This window comes from Chrysemys picta, chromosome 17, assembly GCF_011386835.1.
Source record: "Chrysemys picta bellii isolate R12L10 chromosome 17, ASM1138683v2, whole genome shotgun sequence".
NCBI classification, from domain to species: Eukaryota; Metazoa; Chordata; order Testudines; family Emydidae; genus Chrysemys; species Chrysemys picta.
In genome coordinates this window covers 21,940,441-21,964,289 of record NC_088807.1, presented here as the reverse complement: position 1 = coordinate 21,964,289, position 23,849 = coordinate 21,940,441, and the positions used below count along the sequence as shown (strand labels likewise).

At 54.0% G+C, this 23,849-nt stretch overlaps 1 protein-coding gene across 1 annotated transcript; it reads left to right on the top strand.

Moving 5' to 3' along the window:
• Positions 1 to 4,961: 4,961 nt before the first annotated feature.
• LOC101946464 (leukocyte immunoglobulin-like receptor subfamily A member 2) lies at positions 4,962 to 23,721 on the top strand. Its single transcript, XM_065571721.1, has 8 exons — positions 4,962 to 5,713; positions 5,864 to 5,899; positions 10,334 to 10,618; positions 11,158 to 11,448; positions 12,669 to 12,731; positions 21,033 to 21,098; positions 21,690 to 21,820; positions 21,922 to 23,721. The coding sequence occupies exons 1-7, from the start codon at positions 5,683 to 5,685 to the stop codon at positions 21,818 to 21,820; spliced, it is 903 nt and encodes a 300-aa protein (XP_065427793.1). The 5' UTR covers positions 4,962 to 5,682; the 3' UTR covers positions 21,922 to 23,721.
• Positions 23,722 to 23,849: the final 128 nt, after the last annotated feature.

The window sequence follows — 23,849 nt, the reverse complement described above, 5'->3', positions numbered from 1 at the left end:
TGTGACGAAGTGGGGTTATTTTTTATTTTTTTCATGGTTTTCCAGTGGGTTGCATGCAGAGGGGGTGGGACTCAGTGCCCCTGGGTGTTACTGCTTTAACGAGGGGAGGGGAGAGGAAGTTTGTTGTTACACAAGACCAGTGAGGGAACTTGGGACCCCAGCCAATGGCCTGGAGGACGGATACCCCAGCGACTGGTGACCTGACGACCTGAGGACCCAGCTCAGGAGTCACAGCCAGTTCTGGCCAGTGGGAGGACAATGGGCTGTGAAGAGAGGACCCCAGTGACCTAACCAGCCGGTTCCAGACAGAGGGGGCCAGAGGACAGAAGCGAGGAGAGAAGGTCCGGGCGACCAGTTTACGACTCTGTTTACCTGAAAGAAGACAATAGACAGAGGCGGGACCTGGGGCCGGTGATATCAGATGCCCAGCTGGGAAGCAGGAGGGCTCTGGGCTGGAGAGAGGGGGCAGGCCAAACCCACCTGGATGCAGAGAGACTGGGATGTGCTGTGCTGAGGGAGGCCAGGCCTGAGGCCCTGAGAGTTTCCTGTGCTGTGTTCAGATGCTCAATACACCCTCCTGTTTTACGCTGGCTGAGAGTCGCTCTGGTCTAGAGAACAGGGTTGCATCGTCCCCTTCGGGGGGTGGAGGCCCCGGGGGGCCAGAGCGAGTGAACTCCCTGAGGGGGTCTATAGCAGAGACAGGCGTGCTAAGGCTCAGAGAGGTGCCATCCCAGGAGGTGGAGGGGCTTAACCCCTGAGAGAGAGTGGACCCCCAAGAAGGGCTGTCGCACTGAAAGGGGCACCCCCATGGACCGCACCGGGCCATGAGTGGGCACGATCTGTGAGTCCATGACAACGTGGTAGCAGAGGATGGTTGGCGGATGCACCCTATAGATGGTTGGCTGCGGGCGCAGGCGCTTTGCAGTGAGTGGCTGCCAGCGATAGAACGAGGGAATTGAAAGGAACCAGCCTGGAAATGGCCTAGAACCAGCTCTGTAAGGGCAACCTGGCCCGTCTGTGCAGGGAGAGGGGGCTGAGCGTGGGGAGGCTCACTAAGGAGCGGCTGATTGCTCAGCTTGTAGAGAATGACCAGTCTGAGGAACAAGCTCCAGACCCCAGGGGGGCTCCCGGGGAGCCGGGGAGTACCCGTGGGGCAGTCTGTGTAGCGACCAGGAGTCCATCAGGCCCGAATCCCCGGTCGGCACAGGGAGACCCCAGTCAGGTTCCTCCCTAGAGGAGCTGCAGAAACTGGAGCTGGAGCTGAAAGCGAAGGAGCTGGAGCATCGGAGGCTGGTGGACCATACAGAACAGCGGAAGTGCAAGTTGGAGTTGGAGGAGTGGCGGGCCAAGAGGGCCTGCCGGGGGATAAGTGGGGAAGGCCCCCAAGATGCCGGTGTTGGGGGGAGTCTAGACACCAAACTGCTGCCCCAGTTGAAGGAGGGGGAGGGGATATTGATGCCTACCTCACAGCCTTTCAGAAGGCTTGTGATCTGAACCAGATTGACCCCGCAGACAGGCTTCGCTGTCTGAACCCCCTTCTGGGTCCCAAGGCCATAGAGGGATTCAGCCAAATGGATGGTGTTGAGATGGGGGACTATGGCCTGTTCAAACAGGCTTTGCTGCGGAAGTTTGAACTGACCCTCCAGGCGTACAGGAAACGAACCCGGGGTCTGCACAAGACCCCAGGTGTCACTTACAAGGAGGTCACAAACCTGCTGGGGGAATATCTCCGCAAGTGGGGGAAGGTGTAGAACCAATGTGAATGAAATTGTTTTTAAGTTATCCACTGTGCATTGTAACTTCTGTTGCCTACATTGTAACTTTCATTACACTTGCCATTTTGCCTACATTGTAACTTCTGTGCCATATTGTAATTCAAATCCGATTTTAAAACGTTTACTCCGTTTTGTAAGGGCTTGCTGCAACTTTCATTTTTGCAAACCCTGCTGTAATTTTATTAGTCTAGTTAAGATGTGTGAATGAGGGATGTATGGGTGATAGAATCAACCTCCAGCACCAGCCTGTCCTGATGAGATAAAGTTGAAATACCAACGGCTGAAGAACTAGACAACAGCCCTAATTCAAGCAAGAAGCATCCACCTTAAAAAGAAACAACAGAAGGAAGATCAAAGCCAGGTCCCAGGCTGAAAGTCATGTCTGCAATTGATGGGTGATCAAGTACCAAACCCAGAGGCGGCGTGACACAGCGAGACCTAGAGACTTTGAAACCAAAACTCCTATAAAAAAGGAAGGGTGAGATGAGAGACTTTGGGTAACGTTCTGCTATCACATCAAGGAGCATCGGTGCGCGCCCGACAGAGACCCGGCTCCCCCTCGTGCTCAGCTTTCCTGGCCAGTTAGCTGCCACGAGCTACGATCCCAAGCTGCAAACTCAAACTACAATCAGGACTGGTAACTATCCAGCAGCTGCAGAACATTTTGGTGTGTGTGTGTGAGTGTGTGTGTATAAGCATTGAGGTATTTGCTAATAGTTACAGATTAATAATAAATGTGACATTGACCCCTAAAACGATCCTGTATAAGTTTGTGGGACAACAAAGGGCGCAGGGGCCACTACCGCAGAGGATGTGTATAACCTGGTGGGGTTGGAGCAGCTGTATGACATCTGCCCTCCGGACCTTAAGATGTGGCTAGTGGACCAGAAGCCCAAAGATCTGTGCAGTGCAGGGGCACTGGCAGACGAGTTTGTGGACAGCAGTTCGGGGGCAGGAGGAAGACCCACATTGGGGACTCAGAAGGGGAGTCACCCTGAGACCTCTCCAAGGTGGGACTTGAGGGACCTGAGATGTAATTACTATGGCCAAAAGGGAAACAAGGTGCCACAGTGCTTGAAGATGAAGGAAATGGCGGCCAAGCAGAACCCGCGGGGTGTCAACTGGGTGGAAGCCCACCGAGAGGGGGCATTGCCGGTCCAGGGGGGTGCAGTCTAGAGGGCTGTGCCAGGGGGAGTGGGAGTGCCAATGTTATAGCCGCTGCTGTATCACGGGGAAGGGGCCCTGGACTTCCCCAGATCACTAGCTAAGTGACCCTGCTTCGTTCAGACTCGAAGGGGGGAGAGATGTGACGAAGTGGGGGATTTTTTTTATTTTTTTGTGGTTTTCCAATGGTTTGCATGCAGAGGGAGTGGGACTCAGTACCCCTGGGTGTTACTGGTTTAACGAGGTGAAGGGAGAGGGAGTTTCTTGTTACAGAGGACCGGAGAGGGAACTTGGGACCCCATCCAATGGCCTGGATAATGGATACCCCAGCAACTGGTGACCTGGTGACCGGGAGGCCCAGCGCGGGAGTCATAACCGGTTCTGGCCAGTGGGAGGACAATGGGCTGCGAAGAGAGGACCCCATGAACTAACCAGCCGGTTCCAGTTGAGGGGTGCAAAGGTGAGAGGAGAGGAGGCCCAGGCGACCCGGGAGTTTTGCTCATGGTTGGATGTGGCTAATCATGGCTGGGGTGTTTTCCCAAATTAATGCTGGGTTCCTTTCCCCTTTTTATTCCCAGTTCTCTCTGCTCTGGACAGACTCAGGGCTTGCGCGTGGGGCAGGGTCGTCTCTTACAGATACGCGGGGGGGCTGTTTCATTTTCCCAGATGACTGGATGGAGGCTCGAGCCGGGTCTGTGTTGTATTGTTAGGAGGGATCCCTGGATATTGAACCCGGCCCTGGTTACTGCCGACTCCCCCTGGCAGAAGGTTACACATGATCATGTACTAATTTTACCTACATGGGTCATGAACTGGGTTTGAAACTAGAATGTACCATGGGGGAGGATCTGCATGGAAATACTCACAATGGTCAGCCAAAGATTGAAGATCAGATTCTGCGGTTTCTGGGCTCCACCTTCCCCAAGGCTGCAGGGTACATTGACGGTGACCTTCCCCCCTCCCCACAGAGACAGAGACAAGCTGCAAACTACATAACACTTGGCCAGGCTGACGGCCCCTGGGTTTCCTGGCTGTTGCAGAGACCTCTGCTTATTTTGACGGCACTAGATTTGACAGCAGATTAGAGACAATGTATGAGGTATCAGGAAGAAGTGGGCCGGTGCCAGGGAGGGAGCTACAGCTGCAGCTACCAGCTCTGATCAGAGCCCTGCGTCTCCTCATACGCCAGCAGCTCTGTGGAGCTGTTGATAGCAGGTGTGGGGCCCGGCTCAGCGTCTCCGCTCCCAGCCCCACCTCCAGTCAGACCCTGGGGGGCAGTTGACATCGTTGGGATGGCCAGAGCCAGGCTCTGCCTGGAGATCAGCAGAGGGGATGCTGGAGATTTGAGTCTGAGGGAGGGGGGATCCCTGCCCCCAAGGGAGCTGCAGAGCAGGGGGCCTTTCCAAAGGGGTCTTTCCAGCTTGGCGTCTCTGCTCCCCACCCCAACTGTATGCAAACCATAGAAAAAAAACAAGAAAATCCCCCACTTTGTCACACAGCGGGATGGGGAGAGCTCTGGAATCTATAAGGGGGCTGGGGCTGTTGGGACACGGGGCACCCTAGGTAGGGTGACGAGACTCCCGATTTTATCGGATCTGTCCCAATATCTGCTTGTTTGTCCTGCGTCCCGACCGATGTGCGGTCGGGACACTGGACAAACAAGCAATTTTCCCCTCTGCTCTGGCGCTCGCGGCCCCCTGCCCCAACTCTGCCCCCTTCTTCCCCTATTGGATCCTTCCCTAAATCCCCGCCCTGGCCCCGCAGCTTCTCCAAGCACATGGCATTCCTCCTCCCTCCCAGGCTTGCAGCTGTAATGGCGCCACAAGCCTGGAGGGAGGGTTGGGGGTGGTGCACCTTCCACTTCCTGGAGCTGGTGAGTACGAGCTCCGGCACTGGGCGGGCAAGGGGGGCTGGCAAGGGGACTGCTCCCCCAGGAGGGAGACGGGGGGCTCCGGACCTCGGCAGCGGCGGGGAAGAGCGGCTCGTGGCTGTGCGAGCAGGCCACGTAAAGTTTATCGGCTCGAGGGGGACCCCGGCCGGCTCCTCGCGCCTGTAGGGGGTAGCGTCCCCGCCCCGCGCCAGCATGTCCTGCCGGCCGCCGCAGGCCAGGTAAGGAGCCGAGGCCCCCTCCGGCCCCCCTCATCCTGGCTCCTCGGCTGAGCCCCGGCGGCTGCTGTGCTGGGAAAGTTGCTTCAGCCCCAGCGCGCGGTGGAGAGATCGGCAGATCGCGGGAGTTATAAGTTTTGCTGCAGCCACTCGCACTCGGGGTCCCCTTACCATGCTTCCCTATTTTCACGGACGTGTTCGGCTTTTTGGAAATTCCTCCCAGAAGGGGATTTGAGGACCAAAAAGCCGGACATGTCCGGGAAAATCCAGACGTATGGTAACCCTACCAGACCCCATGGTTGCCTGGCTCTCAGCCTGATGCACCTTCCTCAGGGCTGCAAGATACACTGAGGGCGACCTGTCCCCCCTCCCCACAGAGACACAGACAAGCTGTGAGCTGCATGGCACTTGGCCAACCTGACAGTCTCCAGATTTCTTGGGTTTTTCAAAGCCGTCTGCTTACTTTGACCGCAGTAGATTTCACCTGCAGATTAGAGACAATGTGTGATGGACGTAGGAAGAGACATCGTCAACTTCCTGTAGCTGGAGCCACCAACTGAGCTTCTTATTTGGGGTCGGTGGAGCTGGGCACCGGGGCGGTGGTGGCAGCGCTGAGGGGCCCCTCGCTGCCCCCATCATGGCATCTGCTCTCATGATCCTCTTCCTTGGTGAGTATCGGAGACAGCCAGGGCTTGTGTCCATAAGGGAGGGGATTCTGAGACCAGGGCATGTGCCCATGGGGAGGAGGGGATCTGAGGCCAGGGTGTAGGATCCAGTTGCTCTGGGATCTGGTCCCTAATGAGCCGTCTCCTTTCCAGGCTGCTGGCTGGCCGGGCAGAGCGGGGTGTCTGGACGTGAGTATCTGTGGGGCAGGGGAAACTTTAGTGTTCAGGATGGGATGGGGGGGAAGTGATTTCCAGCCTATTCATACCCACAGCAGCCCCATGGGCAGGGGCTTAGCACCCCCTTCACCTCCCCCACCCCATCGCCCTGGGTCCTGCTCCCAGGGAGCGCGGGGCTGCTCCATTCCCTAGGCACCTCCCCTGCTGAGCCCCCTCTCTGGCCGGGGTCACCGAGGCCCCTGCAGTCAGGTTCCCTGGGCCCTGGTGCACAATGCAGCCTTAGGGCTTAACCCCTTCCTGCCTGCACTGTAGCTGGGGGACAGGAGGCGGCAGGGTTATGTAGGGTTACCATATTTCCACAATCAAAAAAGAGGACACGGGGAGGAGCCCTGCTGTAGCCCCGCCCCCATCCACCCCCTCCCACTTCCCACCCCCTGACTGCCCCCTCAGAACTCCCAACCCCCCCGCTTCTTGTCTCCTGACTGCCCTCTCCTGAGAAGCCCCCACCCTAACTGCCCCCCAGGACACTACCTGTCCCCTGACTGCCCCGACCCTTATGAGTGGCAGGTTTGTAGAAATTTTGGTGGTGCCCAGAACCCACCTCCCCCAACTCCACCCTACCACCTGCCTAAGGCTCTGGGAGGGGGGTTGGGTGGGGGGAGGAGGTCTGGGGTGCAGGTCCTGGGCTAGGGATTAGGGTGCAGGAGGGGTGCAGGGTGCAGGCTCTGGGATACAGTTTGGGTTCTGGGTGCAGGCTCCGGGCTGGGGCAGAGGGTGGGTGTGCAGGAGGGGGTGAGGGGTGCAGACTCTGGGATGGAGTTTTGGAGTGGAAGGCAGTGCAAAGGGAGGGGGTGCAGGCTTTGGGAGGGAGTTTGAAGTCAGGAGGGGGTGTGTTGGAAGGGGGAGGGGGTTTGAGAGGGAGTTGGGGATAGGAGGGGGTGCCGGGGTGAGGTCTGTGGGTCTGACGATGAGGGGTTCATGATGCAGGATGAGGCTCAGGGCTGGGGCAGAGGATTAGGGTGCGGGGAGATGAGGGCTGGGGATGAGGGGTTTGGGGCGTTGGAGAAGCTCAGGGCTAGGGTGGAAGGGCAGGGTAAGGGCAGCCTGACTTGCCATTAGTGGATAGGGGGCTCTAGGACCCTGGGGCAGCAGACAGCAGTTGCTGCCGGTAGCAAGCTGGAATGTGCTACTCTGGCAGCACAAGCAGGCACAGAAGAGGCGTGCGCTGCTTTCTTTTGGGCGGGGGGTGGGTGGCAGGTGGAGGCCGGGGCCCGCTCCAGCCAGGGCCGGGGGAGAGACCCAGCTCCAAATATTGCTGGAGCAGGGCTCCTGGCTCTGGATATTGCTGGAGCTTGGGCACCACAAAAGACTATAACCCGCCGTCCCCCCACCCCCAGAACGCCTGACCCATCCAATCCTCCCCCTGCTCCCTAACGGCCCCCCAGGACTCCCCTTACCATGCCCATGCCGGTCAGATGCTGGCTTCTCCACGTGGAGGCAAAACATGCCTCCCCCGCAGAGTGCTGAAGCAGCAGGAGGGGAGCAAGGATTGGCTCTGGCTGCTGGAGGCCAATGGGAGCGGCTCAATCAGGCCCAGACACCCAATCAGCCACGCCACACTCTGCATGGAAGGGAAGGAGGGGAGGAGGAAAAATCCTGGACCTTTTAACCTTGTTACCAATTCCTCCCGGACGGCTATTTAAAGATGAAAAAGCCAGACACATCCAGGGAAATACAGATGGATGATAACCCTAAGTTATGTGGGTGGCCAGCAGCAGCCTGGGGGTATTCGCTGCCTTTCCACACTGTGCGGGCAGGAAGGGACAAGCTGCTTCCATCCCTGAGGGAGAGGGGGAGAGATGAGCTCTGCAAAGACACGGGCCAGGTCATCCCTTCCCCTTCCTCCCCCCCCCCGGTGGCTGGAAACAGCTCCCGTCCCTTCCCTCCTGCACAGGGCCGAAAGGCTGCTGCTGGCCACATTCTTCTGTGAATCCTGGCAGAAATCTGGGGGGGAAGGGGGTGACCCTGTGTCTCCCCCTCCCCAAGTGTTGCCTCGGGAAGACTGCGCCAGGTACCAGAGGAAGCGGGTCCGTCCCAAGGGGCCAGGGCCAGCTCTAGGTTTTTTGCTGCACGAAGTAAAAAAATTTTTGGCTGCCCCCCACCCCAGCCCTGGGCTCTCCCCCTCCCTCGCCACTGCACCCTCCTGCCGCCCCAGCCCTGGGTCACTGGTAACTCGCTCCCAGGGCGGGTCATTCAGCAGGAATTTTGGATGTGCACAGAACACAGACAGGATTGGTTCCCATATGGTTACAGAACTGCAGGAAAGTGGAACAGTTTTCAGCTTGTGTGATTGGAGGATATCTGGATGCATATTATAAGACTGTCCTACATAAATGAGGAAAAGTTGAGGTGCCTTTATTATTCTTTTGTTCCATTCTTTGTTTCTATGGGAAATGCACTATCACGGTCTTCCTTTTAAACAAATAAAACTAAAACTTAAAAAAAAAACAAGCAATGTCTGTTGAAAATAGCAATTCCAGTCCTAATAACCACTGGGAAGCATTTCTTGCTCAATTTATTCTACTTTTTCTACAGCAAGTTACAGTGGATCAGTATATTTGATTTGGGGGAAATGAAGTAACAGCCGCCCAAATTGAGTTTGAGCACTCCTGAATGTTGAGGTGTTCAAATCTGGAAGGCAGGTGCTGGATTCCCTGTCTGAATATTAGCTAAATCTGGAAAGGAAAAGTCAATTTCTGCTTCCATGGCTCAGAAGTGGAAATCCTCCTACGTGCCTGGTACTGTATCTAAAGCTGCCCAGGTCCAGAGCCTCCCCCCCCTTACTTTTCATTTTAAATTCTAGTGAGATCCACGTACCTCCCTTGCTAGGCTTCAGATAGAGAGGTGCACCATCCATTTAGTCCCCCCCAGTTCCTTCTTTGGGGGAGAGCCCAGGGCTGGGGCAGCAGGAGGTGCGGGTGGGGTGAGAGCCCAGGGCTGGGGCAGCAGGAGGTGCGGGTGGTGGGGGAGAGCCCAGGGCTGGGGCAGCAGGGGGTGGGGGGGAAAGAGCCTAGGATTGGGGAGGCAGGGGGTGCAGGGGGGGAGAAAGCCCAGGACCAGGGCAGCAGGGGAGTGCAGGTGGGGGCCAGAGCTGGGGCAGCAGGGAAGTGCAGGTGGGGGCCAGAGCTGGGGCAGCAGGGGGTGTGGGCGGGGGAGAGTCCAGGGCTGGGGCAATACAGGGGTGCGGGGGGGGGGTGGCAAAAAACCTAGAGCTGGCTCTGTTCCTACCATTCACAGCAAGCTGCAGATTTCAGTACCATATTCCTTCCTCCACCCTTTCCTGTTGCTAGTGGCCAAGGGAATGCTGGGAAATGTAGTTCTTTCCCTGCTCCGGGGCTGGCTCTATAGGCAGGGAGCTAACCAAGGAACTACAGCTCCCAGGGCCCCCTGTCGGTTCTCAGCTCCCAGGCTGGATCCCTGCCGCCCCTTGCAAATCTGCCGCCCCAAGCTACTGCTTGCTTTGCTGGTACCTAGAGCTGGCCCTACTGGGGGCCCAGCCAGGTATTGAGGGTGAACAGTGCTGGGAAGGGAGGTTCAGTCAGTTACTCCCTCGTGTGAGAGACGGGTAAGTGTGTGTAACCTCTCCCTGTAGGGGAGAGATGGGGGGGTGTTTGTCACCACTCCCCAGGAGAAACCTAAAACCTTAAAGATAAGAAGGTAAAGAACCTTTGTTCAGGGGGCAGGGGTTGATCAGAGAGAAGGACCAAGATTCGTTATTGGAAAAATAATGATTAAACAGGATTTTAATCTGGGCAGGGTTTAAGGAACCCTCACCCTAGTGCAGGCTTGGTCTACACATGGGGTGGGGAGGGATAGCTCAGTGGTTTAAGCATTGGTTTACTAATCCCTGGGTTATGAGTTCAATCCTTGCAGGGGGGGGTCACTTAGGGATCTGGGGTAAAAATCTGTCTGGGGATGGGTCTTGCTTTGAGCAGGGGGTTGGACTAGAATCTCCCGAGTCCCTTCCAACCCTGATAGTCTATGAAATAAAAAGAATCTAGCTATGCAGTATTTCTTTTTAACAGGGGCTCAGTTAACTTGATGTTAATTTGAACGTTTGTACTGGATAGTTCTGATTGATTGCCGTTGAACTCGCTTGAATACGAGTACTTTTACCAGGTGTCCCATATTCAGCAGAGGGAAATATGGTCACTCTCCTGGTGGGCTGAGATCAGAACCCAGCTCTGCCCCCAGTGCAGTCAGGGGTGACTCCGGATTGACCCTGGGGAGCTGAGATCAGAATCCAGCCCACAGGTTCCCTGTGGATGCAGTGAGGTGTCTGTTAGCCCCGGCACTGTCCCTGGGGCTGGCGCTAAGGGCAGGTTACAGACACCTGGGGAGGGGTTTGTGTCTCCCCATCTCACTCCTGTTTGTGTGTGAACGCAGAGCTCCCTGCGCCGGGACCCTCCATCTCTGTCAGCCCCAGTGGGGTGATCGCCCCGGGGGGAGCCGTCACCATCCGCTGTCAGTGTCGGTGCGAGGCCAGGAGGTTATTTCTGTATAAAGGTGGAATCCAAATCAAGGAGCTGGATGCTGCTGGGGAAGGGGGTGAATTCACCATCCCCAGCGCCAGACGGGAAGATGGATGGGTCTACACGTGTCGATCTCGCTCCAGATCGGAGCCGCCCAACTGGTCGTATTCCAGTGATATTGTGCGGATCATTGTAGCAGGTGAGGGGCCCGGCTTGGAATCCCCACACCCAGGCCCACACCCAGCCAGACAGTCATGGGGGTCTCTGGGCAGATGGTACACTCCTTGTGCATCACTTACCCGGCCTGTGGCTCCATTTCCCCTTGTACGAATGGGGGATAAGCATCCCTCCTGCACTTTGTGTCTGGTTAGATCGTCAGGACTTGGCTCTAGGGCGGGGGCTTTTTCTCACTGTGTCTGTGCAGCACCCAGCACCTCTGACTCCCAGCCCCCTCCCAATCTAACCACTAGATCCCATTCCCTTCCCAGAGCCGGGGACAGAACCCAGGAGTCCTGGCTCCCAGGCTGCAGGGCCCCATTAAGTAGATAGCTGTGTACAGAGGGGTGCTCTGGATTTTAGGCAGTTTCGGTCGTAGCTCCCAGCAATCTCTGGGATCTCGGAGAGGTTTCTCTGCCTGGGTTTTCTCCCAGGGGCCCTGTCTCTGGGACCGTGCGGGGAGGACGGGGTGCAGTGACTGTGCTGGGGTCTGTCTCACGGCCTGTCTCCTTCTCACTGCAGAGCTCAGCTACCCCAAACCCTCCATCTACCTGAGCCCCAGTCGGGGGGTCGCCCTGGGGGGAGCTGTGACCATTCAGTGTCAGGTTCGGTACCAGAACGCGAGGTTCCTTCTGTACAAAGATGGAAACCTGACCACGCTGGAGGACGTGGAGCTGGCTGGGGACGCCGCTGAGTTTCCCATTCGCAATGTGAGCTGGAGACACGCAGGGAGCTACAGCTGCTATTATTACCGACATTGGTACCCGTTCATCTTGTCGCATCCCAGCGACCCTGTGGAGCTGGTGGTAGCAGGTGAGTTGCCCGGCTCAGTATCCCCGCTCCCAGCCCCACCCCCAGTCGGACCCTCAGGGGCAGGGGCATGTGCAAGGGGGACAAACAGGAGTAGGAACCCCCTTGAATCAATGGGGCCAGAGCACAGAACTCCTCCGGGGAGCAGAGCCAGCTCCTCTGGCTGCGGGGGGCACACAAAGTGCCCTTCCAAAAGCGACCACATTTTTATTCCTGTGCACGCCCCTGATCAGGGGGTCTCTGCGCCAATGGGACGCTCAGAACCAGCCTCTGCCCTGAGCCCTGGGCCCAGCAGAGGGGATGCCAAGCTGGGGGGCAGGGACAGAATCACTGGTGGGTTCCCCAGCAAGGGACAGCAGCAGCTTTGGGGATGCACATAGGAGTCAGGCCCAGGGGCTGCCCAACCGGCCCCACCCCCAGCCTGTGAGTGCATTCCCTCGCTGGCTGCGTGATGCCCACCTGGGCTGGAGGCCAGGGCCAGTGCTACCATTAAGGCAAACTAGGCGGTTGCCTAGGGCACCAAGATTTGGGGGTGCCAAAAAGCGTTGCCCCCAATTTTTTGTACAGCATTCGGCAGCTCCCCACCCCCCTGGCCCAGGAAGCCGTGCGGGAGCTGCCCACCCCAGCTCAGCTCTGCTACACCCCCTCCCCTAGCACACGGTCGCCTATCCGCTTCTCCCGCCTCCCAGGCTTGCAGCGCCAATCAGCTGTTTGGCGCCGCAAGCCTGGGAGGGGAGGAGAATTAGAGCGGGGGCGGCGTGCTCGAGGAGGAGGCGGAGCAGAGGTGAGCTGGGGTGGGGAGTGTCGGTGTCAGGGAGCGAGGGTCCTTCTGAGTAAAGTTGGAGACCCGGACGCAGACCCGTGATGGAGCCTGTTGGGGACGTGGCTGAGTTTCGCATCCGAAACATGAGCCGGGGACATGCAGGGATTTACAGCTGCCGATATAGCACCAAATCTGACGTCTCCTTCTGGTCGGAGCCCAGCGACTCTGTGAATCAGCCCCACACCCAGCCGGATCCTTAGGGGGTCTTGGCCCCGATGGAACGCTCAGAGCCAGACTCTGCCCTGAGTCCAGGGCCCAGCAGATGGGAAGTGGGGACAGAGTCACTGGCGGGGTTCCCCAGCCAGGGGGCAGCAGCAGCTGTTGGAGTTTCAGGGCCGATGGCAGGGTGCTCGGTTCCCTCCCTCCCCCATCCCAGCCGATTCTCATTTTTATCCCACAGAGGGAACTGACCCAGCTGGGCCCCAGCACACGGATCTGCCCCCGACGGAGCGGGAGGGAGAAGGTGAGCGGGAGAAATGGAACAATTCATCCCTGAGGGAACAGGGCTCCCCGCTCAGATGCCCATGGGGCCATTCGGGCCGTTTGGAGGAGGATGGTCCCTGCAGACAGAACTGATAGGTTCAAATGTTCTATATAGCAGGTGATGGACAGATCCATGGGATGGACTGCCACGGGTCGGTGGGGACTAGGGTTGCCTCGTCGAAAAGGGACCCTGGTGACTCCAGTCGGCACTGCCGATCGGGCTGTTAAAAGTCAGATCAGCGGCACAGCAGGGGTCCGTGGCTAAGGCAGGTTCCCTGACTGCCCTAGCGCTACACGGCTCCCAGAAGCAGCCGTTGGGTTCACGCGGCCCCTAGGCACTGGAGTGGCCAGAGAAGCTCCGTGCGCTGCCCCTGCCCCAGTGCCAACTCTGCAGCTCCCATAGGCTGGGATCTGTGACCAATGGGAGCTGCAGGGAGGGAAACCTGCGGGAGCAAAGGCAGTGCGCACCCCACAGAGCTGCTGCAGGCACCCGGTGGCTGCTTCCTTGAGCCCCGGTAAGTGCTGCCGGGACCCCGAACCCCTTCATGGAATTAAAGAATCATAGAATATCAGGGTCGGAAGGGACCTCAGGAGGTTCTAGTCCAACCCTCTGCTCAAAGCAGGACCAGCCCCAACTAAATCATCCCCGCCAGGGCGTTGTCAAGCCGGGTCTTAAAAACCTCTAAGGAAGGAGATTCCACCACCTCCCTCGGTAACGCATTCCAGTGCTTCACCACCCTCCTAGTGAAAAAGTTTTTCCTAATATCCAACCTAGACCTCCCCCACTGCAACTTGAGACCATTACTCCTTGTTCTGTCATCTGGTACCACTGAGAACAGTCTAGATCCATCCTCTTTGGAACCCCCTTTCAGGTAGTTGAAAGCAGCTATCACATCCCCCCTCACTCTTCTCTTCTGCAGACTAAACAAGCCCAGTTCCCTCAGCCTCTCCTCATAAGTCATGTTCCCCAGACCCCTGATCATTTTCATTGCTCTCCGCTGGACTCTCTCCAATTTGTCCACATCCTTTCTGTAGTGGGGGGCCCAAAACTGGATGCATCACAACCCCCTTCCCCAGCCTGGAGCCACGTCCTGCACCCCAAACCCTCATCCCTGGCCCCACCCCAGAGTCTGCACCTCCAGCCAGATCCTGCACCCTCCTGCACTCTGAACCCCTCGGCCCAGGCCCGGAGCCCCCTCCCACACCTCAAACCCCTCATCCCTGGCCCCACCCCAGAGCCTGCACCCCCTCCCGCACTCCAAACCCCTCGGCCTGGGCCTGGAGCCTCCTCCCTAACCCCAATCCCCTCCCCCTCCCACATCCCGGTGAAAGTGAGTGAGGGTGGGGAAGAGCGAGCGATGGAGGGAGGGGGGATGGAGTGAGCGGGGGGTGGGACCTTGTGACAATGCGGTTCTGGCGGAACCCAACTGAGAGTGCCAACTCAGGACAAATTGCTCAAATAGGGCAGTTACAGCCCAAGGCTGGGGTTTTTTCCACCTCTACGGCAAACCAAACCAGCCAGACTAAGAGGACTTCAGTCTCACCCCACTGGCTAACTGCAAGTCTCACAAGCAATCTCCTTAGATACTCCAGTTTCCCAGTATTACCACCAGTACCACTCGTTATGGGGACAAATGGTTATGAAAACCAATACCCCAGTAAAAGAAAAAGGTTCTCCTGATCCCAAAGGACCAAGCCCCAGACCCAGGTCAATATACAAATCAGATCTTACTCACAAATCACGCTGTTGCCAATCCTTTAGAATCTAAAATCTAAAGGTTTATTCATAAAAGGAAAAAGATAGAGATGAGAGTTAGAATTGGTTAAATGGAATCAATTACATACAGTAATGGCAAAGTTCTTGGTTCAGGCTTGCAGCAGCGATGGAATAAACTGCAGGTTCAAATCAAGTCTCTGGAATACATCCCCCGCTGGGATGGGTCCTCAGTCCTTTGTTCAAAGCTTCAGCTTGTAGCAAAGTTCCTCCAGAGGTAAGAAGCAGGATTGAAGACAAGATGGAGATCAGGCATCAGCCTTATATAGTCTTTTCCAGGTGTAAGAACACCTCTTTGTTCTTAAATTACAGCAACATGGAGTCTGGAGTCACATGGGCCAGTCCCTGCATACTTTGCTGAGGTACAAGGCGTATCTGCCTTCTCTCAATGGGTCCATTATATAGCTGATGGTCCTTAATGGGCCATCAAGCAGGCTAGGCAGAGCTAATCTCAGCTTGTCTGGGATGTCACCCAGAAGCATAGCATAAGTTTGCCATACAGACAGTATAGAGCCAATATTCATAACTTCAACTACAAAACTGATACACACATCTAGACAGCATAATCATAACCAGTAAACCATAACCTTGTCCTAGACACCCCATTTGACCCCCTTTATACAAGATTTGGGTGCCACTACAGGACTTTGGTTGCAACAATGATCTATATGGTCCCAGTTTATGTCAATAACGTCACACCCCCAACGCAAAATTGATGCAGGAAGGGATGACACAAACATCACTGACTGCATCCCAAGAGCTCCCCATTCTGGGTTCTGTCTCACTACAGCTAGTATTGGGTTAGAAGCCATACCAGTGTATAACAGAAATGGTTTATCAAAATCATGTTCAACCACATGATTGAACCTCTTTACAAACTCAAGGTAACACTTAGTTAGAACAATAGTGGATTGGATCTGCTCTGGCAGCATGGTTCCTGTATGTGCCATGTGATCTTGCCAAGAGCTAAAGAAAACTGCTACTTTATCCATACAAGCTCGGGCCAATGTTTGGAACCCAATTAACATCGAATAAATGCAGATATTAATGTTCTTCATAGTCCAGGAATCTTGGCATTCAGCCATGAAAGCAATATGGTAGTGTGCCTCAGTCTTCCTTTTCATACAGCACATTAGGTCTGGAATGTCCTTTCCCCTGTGAAAAGTTCCCATATTGTTTATATGCATTGCCTGTGAAACCCCAGTGTAACAAGGCCTTTTAACATAACGTGTGTTTTCATGTATTCCTTTTAACATGTTCAAGGAATTCTCCAAAAGATTAGGCACATTGTATATTTTTACAATTTGTGGCAATAGCAACACATTAATTACAAAATCTAGCAATAACAACAAGTTCATTGCAAGTGTCCATCTACAGTCATGTTTGTCATGCCACCCCTTTGGCTCAATACCATTGGAGTTTGGGCATTTTAGGGTTAACCTGCGGCTTCCCTTTGCAAATTTCAGTTTTCTCTTTCCTCCTTGTCCTGCAGGATCAAACCCTGATTTTTCTTGCTTAACAGAATTCACTGGCTGATGGGGTGGGCCCTCTTTGCTAACAGCTATTAGCAAGTCCTTCCTTTCCCAGCCAGGCAAGTAATTTGCACTACCCCAGACCAGAGCCAGTCCACCAGTTTTCATATTCGTAACTGCTATCATCTCCAAGGCTGGACTCTGTCTTAAAGAGATACCACACAAATCCAAAGAGTCTGCGGGTGAGAGTTTGCTTCCTCTCCCCCGCATCCTCAAGCATTTAGCCATAAAACTGCTCTGCTCTGACACATCAGTAACCAAATCTGTCCTTAAACCCTGAAGCACAAACTGCTCATTTAAAGAATCAGAAAGGAGACATTCCTGTTCCAACACCATTGTCTCCCCAACAAGTTGGCCCCACACAGCCACTTGGTTATAGGGATGCCTCAATTCCTTAACAACTTTTACTTCCTCTGAGACCTTCTCAAAGCTACCCACACTGGATCTTTTACAAGGAAAGTTAGTGGATCCCTTCACAACAGACAATTTTTGGCTGCTAGGAACTGAAACTTCCTTGATTAAATCACTCTCACACCCTTCAATTGCAGGGAACTGCTTGCACCGAGTACCATGAGGATTCCTTTCTCCAGGAGCTTTTCTAAGCAGCAATTCACCCCTCACAGAAATTCTGCCCTTACCCTCTTCACCTAGGGCTTGCTCTAAAGGCACACTTTCCTGAGCAACAACAGACTCTGTCTGGGTCTTACTTACATTCAGGATCACCTTTGGCCCATCAGGCAGATCTCTACACAATCCCCTTTCAGGCGAACCCATAGACTTCCTAGATAAAAGGTTAGAAATACTTTCCTTCTCTTTGCCACACACAAGCTTAGGAATTTTTTCCTTTTTGCTACAAGTTGTTAAACTGTCGGTAGGTAACACAACCAAATTACCTTTCTGCTCTCCTTGTGCCCTGGCTAGGGTATCACCCTGATCAGACAGAGTTGTTACACCCCTCTCCAACCACACATGAGCAACAGGCAAAATACAAGCACCAGAATTGTTTGGTCTCTGGGATTTTGCTAAGCCACTAACTGGATGCAACCTAGTTACGGGGCCATTCTCCCCAGCAGATGCAAACTTAGGACCATTCCTTTCCTGGGCTTTAGTTGAATCCAGAACCAACTCTGAGACAACTAAATTACTCTCAACCATCACAGGCCGAAAGGCACCTTCTGTCTGCTCCACAGACAAAAAAGAGTTGGAGACGCATTTTCCTTTACTAGACATACAGTTTGGGATTTCATTTCCCTTGTCCCAGCACACCGGGCTGTTCACAGACAACTGCTTGGAGACTGGGGTAGCTTCCTCCATAGGCAAGTCAATACCCCTGACAGACACAGGCACATTTCCTTCACTGTCACTATTCTTCGCACAGGAAACAGATAAGGTATAGGGACACTCATCTTCCACTCTCCTTGCCTTCCCAAACTGCTGACTAGATAAAGCCATCAGCTCACAAGACTGCCTAGGCTCATCCAAAATCTCCTTGTTCTCCTCTCCCTTCGCTTGATCTAATTCCAGATTTACTTCTGAGACATTAGATAGACATTCAGAAACTTCATTCACAGCCAAACAGCTACTTTCCAAAGACAAACTTTTGGAGAAACCCTCCATAGGCACAACCTTAGGATCAATCCTCTCTTGTGCCTGGTTTGTATTAACTTGACTGATCATAGCTTTAATATCATTTCCAATCATAATATCCTTAGGGATTATGTCTTTTACTCCCACAACCATGGTGCCCTCCAATCCCTTCCATTTCAGGTGGATTTTAGCCAAAGGCACCCTGACAAAATACTTAGATAAGGCTACAACAGTTACATCTTCACCTGGCAAATAATCTTCCTTCCTGACAAGACTTGCTTTAACCAGAGTAATATCTGCTGCGGTGTCCCTCCATGCCATACACCTCACTCCATTCACTTCTGCACTGCTAATAAACTCTGCATTATTTCCCCCATATTTAGCTTTAATGTGAGTTTTAAGGTCAAATCCTTCAGATACAACAGAAACAGCATTTGCACACAGGGCACCAATGCTGGGCTCTGTGTGGCTTGCCTGTGAGTTTACAACAACAGGGTTAGCATTGGCCGTGGCATTTGGGGTTGCTGGTTTTGGGCTGCCCTTCAGTGTCGGGCAGTCTGGTCTCATGTGGCCCAGCATACCACAGCGATAGCATGTAATCTGCTGGGGATGTGAGTTCCTACCCTCCGGGCCCCCTTGAACTCCTTTAGAAGAGTCAGGTTTATTTTTAAATCCTTCCCTCCTCTTGAACTGGGGAGAATGGTGATCAGTTTTCCCCGGGGTTTTACACCCTTCTCGAGCCCTGTTTTGGGTATGGGCATCCGCAATCTCCGCCGCCCGTAGGACTGACTCAGGGTCCCTGTCACACACAGCTGCTCTCACATTGTCAGGCACAATGTCTAAGAACTGTTCCAAAGTTATTAAATCCAGCAGTTTTTCAAAACTCCCATGTGCCTTGGCTCCCATAACCCACTTTTTAACAAAACCCATCAGCTTATGAGCACATTCTACAAAAGTACAATCCTTAGGCATTTTAAACTCTCTAAACTTAACTCTGTAAGATTCAGGAGTAACCTTGAATCGCCTTAACACAGAATCCTTAAACCGCTCATAATCCAAGGCTTCTTGTTCCCCCAAGTCATTGAATACCTCCCTGGCTTTTCCAGTCAGTCTGGTTAGCAGGACAGGCATTCGCTGACCCTCAGGGATCTGGTACAGATTGCAGAGGCGTTCAAAGGTAGACAAAAACTCCTCTATATCCTCAGTATCATTGTAAATGGGACACATCCTTTCCCAGTTTTTCTCATGGCGGGGGGGAAGTGGAGTACCAGGTGGGGATGACTTTCTCCGCTCTCCCATTACTTGGAGCTGAAGTCTGGCCGTCTCCTGTTCCGCAGCGAGCAGCTCTAGACGCCCCTTACGAGCTCTCTCTTCTCTCTCATCAGCCTCTTTCTCTCTCTCTCTTTCTAATTCTGCTATTTTTTGCTTCTCCAGCAATCGAAGATCTGCTAGCTTCTGTTCATGCTCAAATTGCAGTTCACTTGTCACCCTTTGCATCCTAATTTTTTCTGCATCTTCTGCAGCCTCAGGTAAGGGCTGTGCTCTTGCCCCCTGATCACTGGCTATTAACAGATTTCTCAATTCTTCCTTTGTAGCTTTCTTTCTAAAGCTTATCCTCTTTTCTGAACACAAATTTTCCAGGGCTTTTTTCCCAAGTCCCTCATATGCTCTGTGCTCAGCCATTGCAGCAGCTCTTTAACCAACAAAACTCTCAATCCCAAAATTCAAATTTGGATAGCGTGGGGTTCTGACCCAAAGCTTAATTGACCTGGTTCTGTGGATCCAAGCACGACTACGCCACTGTGACAATGCGGTTCTGGCGGAACCCAACTGAGAGTGCCAACTCAGGACAAATTGCTCAAATAGGGCAGTTACAGCCCAAGGCTGGGGTTTTTTCCACCTCTACGGCAAACCAAACCAGCCAGACTAAGAGGACTTCAGTCTCACCCCACTGGCTAACTGCAAGTCTCACAAGCAATCTCCTTAGATACTCCAGTTTCCCAGTATTACCACCAGTACCACTCGTTATGGGGACAAATGGTTATGAAAACCAATACCCCAGTAAAAGAAAAAGGTTCTCTTGATCCCAAAGGACCAAGCCCCAGACCCAGGTCAATATACAAATCAGATCTTACCCACAAATCACGCTGTTGCCAATCCTTTAGAATCTAAAATCTAAAGGTTTATTCATAAAAGGAAAAAGATAGAGATGAGAGTTAGAATTGGTTAAATGGAATCAATTACATACAGTAATGGCAAAGTTCTTGGTTCAGGCTTGCAGCAGCGATGGAATAAACTGCAGGTTCAAATCAAGTCTCTGGAATACATCCCCCGCTGGGATGGGTCATTCAGTCCTTTGTTCAAAGCTTCAGCTTGTAGCAAAGTTCCTCCAGAGGTATGAAGCAGGATTGAAGACAAGATGGAGATGAGGCATCAGCCTTATATAGTCTTTTCCAGGTGTAAGAACACCTCTTTGTTCTTAAATTACAGCAACATGGAGTCTGGAGTCCATGGGCCAGTCCCTGCATACTTTGCTGAGGTACAAGGCGTATCTGCCTTTTCTCAATGGGTCCATTGTATAGCTGATGGTCCTTAATGGGCCATCAAGCAGGCTAGGCAGAGCTAATCTCAGCTTGTCTGGGATGTCACCCAGAAGCATAGCATAAGTTTGCCATACAGACAGTATAGAGCTAATATTCATAACTTCGACTACAAAACTGATACACACATATAGACAGCATAATCATAACCAGTAAACCATAACCTTGTCCTAGACACCCCATTTGACCCCCTTTATACAAGATTTGGGTGCCACTACAGGACTTTGGTTGCAACAATGATCTATATGGTCCCAGTTTATGTCAATAACGTCACAGACCTCAAAGAAGGGGCGGGGCAGGGCAGGGATGTTTGGTTTTGTGTGATTAGAATGTTGGCAGTCCTAGTGGGTCCGTGGGAATGCGGGTCCGTGGGGACATAGGGCGCTGGACAAATGGGAGCACGTCTGGTGAGGGATAGAAAGTGGAATAAGACCTTGTCTACATGAAAACTGGACCCGAAATGACGAATCCTGTGTGGTTCCCAGTCCCCACTGGTGATCTCAGATCATGTCTGGGCTGTCGGAATTAGATCCTCCTGGTTCGATACAGGTTTCAGAGTAGCAGCCATGTTAGTCTGTATCTGCAGAAAGAACAGGAGTACTTGTGGCACCTTAGAGACTAACACATTTATTTGAGCATACAGCGAGGGAAGGGGGGGTCCCCACTCCCTAGCCTCTAAAATTCCCCTCTCGGGAATGACAGTGACGATTGATGCTGAGTCGGGGGGGGGTGATCACTGAGGGGCTGTTTCATCCCCGCCCCAACAGATGCCGGTTCTATTCCCGCAGGGGGAACCAACCTGACCCAGGCTGGAGCGGTGCCAGCTCCCACCCGCCTGGGCAGCGCGGGGCCAGGTACCAGGGCTGCGCGGGAATCACAATCGAACCAGGCCCCACTGCACCTCCCCCACTGCCAGGCCCCAGCTCCCCTAGAGCCTCCTGCCCTGCAGGTCGCTGCCAGGAAGCAGTGGGGGATCCCAGGGGCTGGGCAGGGGCTGGGGCGCTGGGCCCTGCTGGGCCCAGGGAACAGCGGGTGATGTCCCAGCCTCCTCCCCCCGCGCGCACTGCCTGGCTGTGTTTGCCAGGAGCCGAGATACCCCGGGGCTGGGCTCACTGCACAGCAGACAGGCCGGGGCAGAGGTACCTGTGGGGGTGGACAGGGGGGCACTACAGGGGGGCCGGGTGGCTCAGGGGGCAGTTCAACTGCCCAGGTGCCCCGTTCACCGGGGAAAACTGAGGCTCAGCCCCCCAGGGCAGCAGAACGCAGCCTCCTGTGAGGGGTCTGGCCCCAGGGAGGCCCCAGAGCTGCGGCGCCTCAGAGAACTCCCTAAAGAGGCTGGGCCGGTCCTGCTGGAGAAGCGGGTCTAAGGGCTCCGCTCCTGGGGCAGCACTAGCTGCTGGTTTCCCTGTCCGAGGCCCTGGGTGACTCTCCCCTTCCCACCACAGCAGCCCCCTCGGGATGCCCGGATTTCATCCACACCAACATCGCCCACCTGGTGCTGGGCGCCATGGTCCTGCTCATCCTGGAGCTGATCCTGGCTGAGACCTATTACAGCTGCCCGAGGGGGGCACCCTAGGTGAGGTGACCCCCCCCCGTTTCTGTGCCCTTTGCTTCCTCCAGCGTCTGGGCCCAGGGTGACACGGGCCCCTCTAACCCACCATCTCTCTACACCCCTAGGAGCCTGGATCTGGCCGTATGGAGAAGAGCCACTTTCCCGTGGGGGGCTGAGACGTCAGCACAAATCTCCTGCCCCCAAACGCCCCTGCCTCAGAGAATCCCACCCCCCACACTGCTCCTGACCCGACTGCTGCACCCCAGGATTGAACTCCGGACTTCTGGCACCAGCTAGAGGAGTGGCCCCAGCACTGGGCGTGTTGGGCTCCCCACAGAGCAGCCCTTGGAGGGTGTCGGGGTCCCACTCGCTGGCCCTGATGGGCCAGTCTCTCCCTAGGGCTGTCAGTGGGGAGTGGGGACGCTGCGTCTGACCCTGGCACTGGAATAACGGCACTTACTGCCCCCTGGTGTCTGTCCCCCTCCTCTCTCTGCAGCAGGGTCCCCCAGCCCCTTTTCTTCCCCCGTTTCTCTCTAGATCTCCCCTGCCCTGTATTTCTATTTTACAGACCCCCAGAGCTTCTTTCTCCCCTGCCCCCCAAATCTCCCCACCCCAGGAGGGGCTGTGATACCGGAGCCTCCAAATGTCCCCTCGTGGTGGGTTCAGCCGATGAAGGTGAGTGAGAAGTTCAGGCAGCGTCACGAGAACCTGGATGAATGAACATTGTGGGGAAAGTTGATGAGACATAAAGACGGGATTAGTCCAACCCGAGCGGCCGCCGGACAGAACTCACGGGCCAGGCTGGGGCCCACCTGGGACACGGGGTGAAGTGGGGGAGCAGAAATCAAACTTGGGGTGTTGGAAACAATGCCTCATTTGTGGACAAAATACTGCGGGGATGGGCTGTGCTGCCCACCACCCTTTGGGGCCTTAAAGAGACTCGCTTCACACTGCCCCCGTCTCCTGGCTCCCCTGGGCCGTCCAGACCCTGCTCCATGGAGACGTTCTGAGCAGAGCGGCCGGAGAAAGGGACCCCGATACCATCGCCCTTCCCCCGGTTGAACCCCCAACCTGGGAGGAAACTGAACTATTAGGGGGAATAGGTCTTTGAATATGCTAATCTCCCGCCTTCCTGAGAAGTTTCTTGGTATGCTTCAAACAAACTCTGACTCATGGCTGCTTTGACCCTGCAGCGTCATGTGATTAATTCACCTGGTACTGGACTCCATGATGGAATACCAGTATTTTTCCACTGACGTGGTGGGGGACCATACTGGGAAACAAAGCGTTCCCGCCATATGTTAAACCTATTTAACAGTGAGAGGTGAGATAATCAGTTGTGATAAATGAAGGGGTGGGGTAGCTCCCTTTTATGGGCACCTAGCTATAAAATCTCTCTTAGTAGCTGTTCACTAATTGCTCTACCTCTAAAGGGTTAAAAAGTCTCACTGCTCTGCATAGGTAAAAGGAAGTGAGTGGGCACCTGGCCAAAGGAGCCAATGGGAAGGCTAGAAATTTTTAAAATTGAAAAACGACTCCCCTTTTGTCTGTCTGTGGTTGTTCTCTGGGGAGAGGCAGACAGGGAGCAGTTATGCTGTAAGAACCTTGGGCCAGGCATGACAAATCATCAGAATCATACCTAGAAACTATTCATCTAAAACCCCAGATATGTAAGTAGATCAGGAAATGTCTAGGAAGACGCAAGTAGGTTTATTCCTTTTATTTCGTTATGGCTTGTGGGTTCCTCTGCGCTAACCCCAGCTGCTTTTGTTTTGCTTGTAACCTTTAAGCTGGACCTCCAAAAAGCTATTCTGAGTGCTTAATCCTTGTCGCTGCTTTTTTAAAATCTAGCAATAGCCTGAGTTCCCAGATGTATTTTCTTTCTTTTTTTTAATTAATAAAATTTACCTTTTTTAAGAACAGAATTGGATTGTTGTGTCCTAAGAGGTTTGCACACATCTTGTTTAATTAGCTGGTGGCCTTAGTTGATTTCCTTTGTTTTTCTTTCTCAGCTCTTCCCTGGAGGGGGGAAGGGGTTGAGGGTACTCCACAG

Bases quoted from the DNA above. Each gene is read 5' to 3' on its own strand.
- LOC101946464 (XM_065571721.1), top strand. From the start codon at position 5,683: ATGGCATCTGCTCTCATGATCCTCTTCCTTG. The intron at 10,619-11,157 runs GTGAGGGGCCCG...TTCTCACTGCAG, and splicing joins TGTGCGGATCATTGTAGCAG to AGCTCAGCTACCCCAAACCC. The intron at 21,099-21,689 runs GTACCAGGGCTG...TTCCCACCACAG, and splicing joins CCTGGGCAGCGCGGGGCCAG to CAGCCCCCTCGGGATGCCCG.